Source organism: Brassica oleracea, chromosome C9 (genome assembly GCF_000695525.1).
Source record: "Brassica oleracea var. oleracea cultivar TO1000 chromosome C9, BOL, whole genome shotgun sequence".
NCBI lineage: Eukaryota > Viridiplantae > Streptophyta > Magnoliopsida > Brassicales > Brassicaceae > Brassica > Brassica oleracea.
The window spans coordinates 39,286,240-39,291,826 of NC_027756.1; the positions used below are offsets into that span (position 1 = coordinate 39,286,240).

At 33.3% G+C, this 5,587-nt stretch overlaps 1 protein-coding gene across 1 annotated transcript in view; it reads right to left on the bottom strand.

Moving 5' to 3' along the window:
• Window positions 1–4,977: 4,977 nt before the first annotated feature.
• The window catches only part of LOC106314979, a 6,579-nt gene continuing 5,969 nt past the window's right edge, over window positions 4,978–5,587 (bottom strand). The window contains exon 4 of the mRNA XM_013752770.1: window positions 4,978–5,287. Within this exon, the coding sequence (XP_013608224.1) occupies window positions 4,985–5,287 (303 nt within the window). The 3' untranslated portion in view covers window positions 4,978–4,984. The remainder of the gene's footprint in view (window positions 5,288–5,587) is intronic.

Here is a 5,587-nt window from a genome sequence, read left to right on the forward strand (position 1 = left end):
ACAAAGGTCTACACAAATAATGGAAATAAGATGAAGATTGTTAGCTGAACCATCTTACACGACCGAGTTAAGTAACTAATCAAAAACGAAACAAACTTATACATAACATACCAATACAGTACATTGGATGTGACAACCCTTTCAGTATTGTATTAAAGTTCGCAAGGATAAGAAAATTAGAATCACTCGGTATCTAAGAATATTATGTTTCTAAATAATCTATATAAAACATTAAATTTAATGATCTTTGCCATAACTGTAATTTTTATTAAACTTATGATACCATGTGAGAGAAAGGAAATAACTAAATGTGAAAGTTTACTTCGTATTCAACATTTTGCGAATATTGAACATTAATATTTATATAGAAACACTATATATCCCCTATATAAATTCGGAAACAAACGAATTACAGTCTTTCTAACAAAATATAAAAAAAACATTATATACTCGGCTCTTTGCGAAAAATGTTTCTCTTTATATTGGCTTTAAGAGAAATCAGAGGGAAGGAAACATAAGTTTAATTTTCTAACTGTGATTATACATGTTTTTATGATATAACATAAACAGTATATATCATAAGGATCCCATAATTTTCATTGGTTGAAACTATATAAATGCGATCGTAAAAATAAGTGAGGATGGGAAAACAGTATATATCATATACACTTGAATGATATATGAAATTTGATTTTTGTGTGCGTCTATGTTATTTTTATGATTACATTTTTAGGAAATACGACTAAAGCAATGAGATGACATTGGTCAAAAAAAAAACAACTAAAAATCTCAGACGCATAATAGTCCGTATAAGGCAACATAGATAAGTTTAGAACGGAACCAAACTTTTTAATAAACTTCGCTCTAATAAACTTTGTTGAATGAAAAAATGTCTACTTAAAAACATGCACAGAGATCCTGCAATCTTGAAATTACTGAAAAGTAGTTGTATAAATGGTATACATAGCAGCTTGAAGAGTACATATAATTTTGATGCGCATAACTTCAGTTGGTTTGCCTGCAAATTGTGTGTGTTTGAGTTGTCGATAGGTAATTGTCCCTGCAATTACTTATATTAACTGTTTGCTTTAAAACATGAGTATTTACTATATAAAAGTACGCAATCGGCATACCTTCCACGTTAAAACACTTGTTCTTGCACAAACTTGCCGCACAACCTCTGTTAATTAAACATAAAATATTATAAGCAACATAGACAATATATCAAAAATTTAAGACTTCTCGTAAGAACATATAATACCATAAGCAACACAGCAAATACTTACTTATATGTCTTTTTCTTCAAACAAATTCTGAAAAACTTCTTTGTAAACGACATTCATGGTTGACCTCTGTGGCTTCCCAACTTTGTCTGTAAGTAAAATCTTTAACCCTTTCCTGGATTTCACTTTGTGGGTTTTAACCAGGGTTGACCTTTGTGGCTATTATGTATTATAATATTAAATATGTTTTAATATCTTTGAAAGTGATGTCTCGTTATAATGGTTGCATGAACTATAAAGCGTATCGTTATAATGGTTGCATTATATTTAGTTTTGAAAGTGATGAGTACATCTTTGAGATGAACGGTCATGTCTCGTTGAAATATGATACAGATTGTGCTCTTCTTCAAAGTGTTCAGGATGAGTTCTTCATTGAGATGAATGGTCATGTCTCGTTTAAAGATGATACCGAGGGACTCGTCTTGAACCACGACGTGTCTAAACGTTCCGAGCCTTGGGGTAACTGGGTCGTCGTTTCCTGAGTCGGGGGATACGTAGAACTCCGAACCTTTCATTAAAAACAGTGCGGTTGAAGTAAAAGGTGGGTAAGAATGAAGAAGAGACAAATCCGTAGCATTAGCTTTACGTGAGAACTCCAAATCATGAGTTGGTTACTTATTTTTCTAGAGTAAGGAAACTCTTTAAGAAATCCGCTAATAGAAAAATCAAATAAGGAAACTAATTTGTGAGAGTCTCTCTCCAATAGACACGTGTCCTAATTGGTGTGAAAGCATTAACTCCAATGCTCCTCTTTTAATATATAAGGGATGAGTTCGTTGCGTTGCAACGGGTTTTTTTTTTTTGCCATCAATAATTTCTTTAATTAATGGGACAAACCCAACAAATACAAAGCCCATCGGTAAAGGCAAACTTAAAACACACACACAAGGCCTACAAGCCCAACTAAAGAAACCCTAGAAACCGAAAAGGACGCCGCCGTACCCGTGGACCATCGCTTCGAGCCACGACGTCGCCCCCCTTCAAGCCACCCCCGGTGAAACATCCATCGATCGATCCACCGGGACACATCAGAGCTCGTCAGCTCCACCCCATCATCACCGCAAACGCCTTCAAATCAGGTGCTTCTATTATCGGAGAGCATCAATCGCAAGGACGAGATCTCACCCGCCACCATTAATCACCAACACCGAGAAGAAGATTTCGCACAAACCATCACCATAAACCACCGGAGAGTGTCAATCATCCTCCGACGAGAGCTCCTCCATCAAAACCAACCCGAAACCGCCAAAACAAAGATAAAAAACCCTAAAACGGAAATAGGGGACCAAGAGCCGGTGACGCAAGGCAAAAAACACCTTCACCCCCCGGAGACTAAAGCCGGCGAAAGCAGAGCTGAGGAAGCCTCCACTTCCCGGAAACAAGGCCGGCGGCGATGGAGCTTTAGAAGCCTCTACCTCCCGGAATCGAAACCTAATCTAACAAACCGACTTCACCACACCCACCCTTCACACGATCGCGTCGTTACTCCAGACGCAGCGCCACCAATAATGTCGGTTCACTCCCCGAGGTGACGACGACAGATGAGGCCTGGACCAGAGCTCCGACAAGGCGATAGGGAAAGGAGGCGAGGGAGAAGCAGGGGAGTTTTCTCAACGGTAAAGCGAAGGGTTCCAGCGACGGCACGCTCGCTCACGCGCCGGTCGTACGCCGGACCCAAGATCGGATCTACTTTCTCTCTCTGGACCTTTCTCTTATACAGAAGGACCCTTTCCAACTCCGTTGCAACGGGTTTTGTTTGATGTTTTAATTTAATAAAAACCATAAAATAATAAATCATTTTATTATAGTATTATGATTGTTTTTTGCATATGTTGTTTGAGATTTATTTTATAATTAAAACTCGTTTTCACACATAAGTTCAAGTTAATATTTTTATTTTATAATCATGGTGCATAGATGAGTTGTTATAAACTGTATACTAAGGATTAGAGAAAATACCATACATAAACATTTAAATTGAACACAATCCGAAATAAAAAATGAAAAGTAAAAAGAAATGAAAGTTAAATACAACAATCGAATCAATGACAACATTATACGTATTCTTATCTACTAATTTAATGTTTTATTAAATAAGTCTTTAAAATTTTATTTTGCTAGGATTTTAAAAAAAGGAAAACATTCTATTTTATAAATACTCTTTTTCAATTTGTTTAAGATTTTAGAAAAGGTAAATTATTGTCATATAACCTATTACAATTATTTTCTGTTTAGAATTTCAGGAAAAAATATATTGCTATAAAATAATTATTTTATTTATTAATAAATATTTTTAAAATTGCTATTTTTACCATTCGTATCAATACTAATTTTTACACTTCTTTTGTTACCTAAATAATTTTTAGTATCATATTCATCATCAAACACTCTCTTAAAAATATTATCAAATAAATTTTTACAATTCTCTTTTGGTTAGGACTTAAAAATATTATACAAATTTATTTTGTTTAGAAATTTTTATATAAAAAAGAAAAACAACTATCAAATATTATTTTACAGTTTTGTAGGATTTTAGAAAAAAAAATTAATATTACATAATCTTTTAAAATTATATTTTTCTAAATATTTTTAAATCATAATAAAAGAGAATTGTAACATATTTTTGACACATGTCAGAATCTTAATAAATTAATTGACATATGCCGCGATCATGTTAATTAGCAACTTTGAAAAACCAAGTTTTATATAATAAGATTTATAGCCGAAGCTTTTATAGTACTTGCCGACATTTTTATTTAACTTTTTCTTTAATATTATATGTCTCTTTGTATGTTGTTGATCCGGATTGTGGATCCAACAAGCCATTTATTCTAAAAAGACGTCAACGTTAAAAAATATCTGAATTTTTTTAAAAAAAATTATTTGAAATTACTCATCATAATTTATATAAAACTGTTTTTCTGATCCCATTCAAGAGGGTTGTCAAAGTCATTTTTTTTTGTCATACAATTTCAAATCTATACTAAATAAAATGGACTAATTTAGATGTCTTTCACTTGTCCACATTGGACAAAAATATTTCATTCAATCAGATTTCTGGCATGTTGCCATGTCATCTCTACTAAGTCTCTTCTTCTCTACCAATTCTCTATTTTCTTTGAAATGCAATTGTCTCTTCACCTCTCTTTATCTATGTATCGTCCATCTCCCTCTTCAGTTACACTCATAGATCTATTTAATTGAGAAATCAAAATATCTAATACAATGACATAAATACTAGGAGCAACTGATCTCACATTTGGTGTAACCCCCTTGATAGTTTTGGTAGTCACAAATTAGCTCTTACCTCTAAATTCATATTTGGTATAGACAAATCTACATTTGTGCTTCAATTTTAATAATAACTCATCGAATTAAAATAACCCATCTTTAATGATTGCTGACCATTCTCACATTATCTACTATATGTCATAATTTCTTATATGATATTCTTACCACACTTTTTTTAGAATGCTTTTTAATGATGATGACTTTTCTGTCTACTCAAACTAAATCACACTATACTGACAATGAAATCTTCTAATTGCATCATTAATAAAAAAATACTAAAGAAGTAATAAAAAAGAAATCATGTTCCATTTGTCTTATTATATATAACACGGTGAATCAAACACTTAAACTTTCTCAAGATCGACAAGGTCCATATCACCATGCCAAGTTCTTTATGGTTTCGACTAGATTTACTGGATAGTGCATCCATTAGGATTTGCTTCCTTTTGAGGGACTATATTAGATTCTTCATTCTTCTCTAGAACTATTTCAGGTTCTTCATTTTTCTCTGGAACTATTTCAACTTCTTCATTCTTCTCTGGAATTATTTCAGATTCTTCATTCTTCGCCAGGACCAGAACTATTTCAGCTTCTTCATTTTTCTCTGGAACTATTTCAGATTCACCATCTTCATTTGAAACTACATCAGATTTCTTAGTCGATGTCAAAACTTCTACTCGTTTACCAAGTTTTCTCTTAACAGTTTCCACCACCTCATCTAAATTAACACTACAAAAAAACATATTTTTTACTAGGGCAGTATTCGTTGTAAATTCGTCGTAAACGGGGTTACGACGAATTAACGCCGAAAGACGTTTCGTTGTTAAACGTCCGTCGTAACGGAGGTTTCGTCGTAAACGACTCGTTACATTTACGACGAAATATATTCCTCGTAAAGCGCAGGGAAAGGATTCGTCGTAAACGCCACGTAAGACTTCGTCGTAAAGCCCACGTAATTGTTTCGATGTAAAGCACACGTAAATACTTTCGTTGTAAATCACTCGTAAACATTT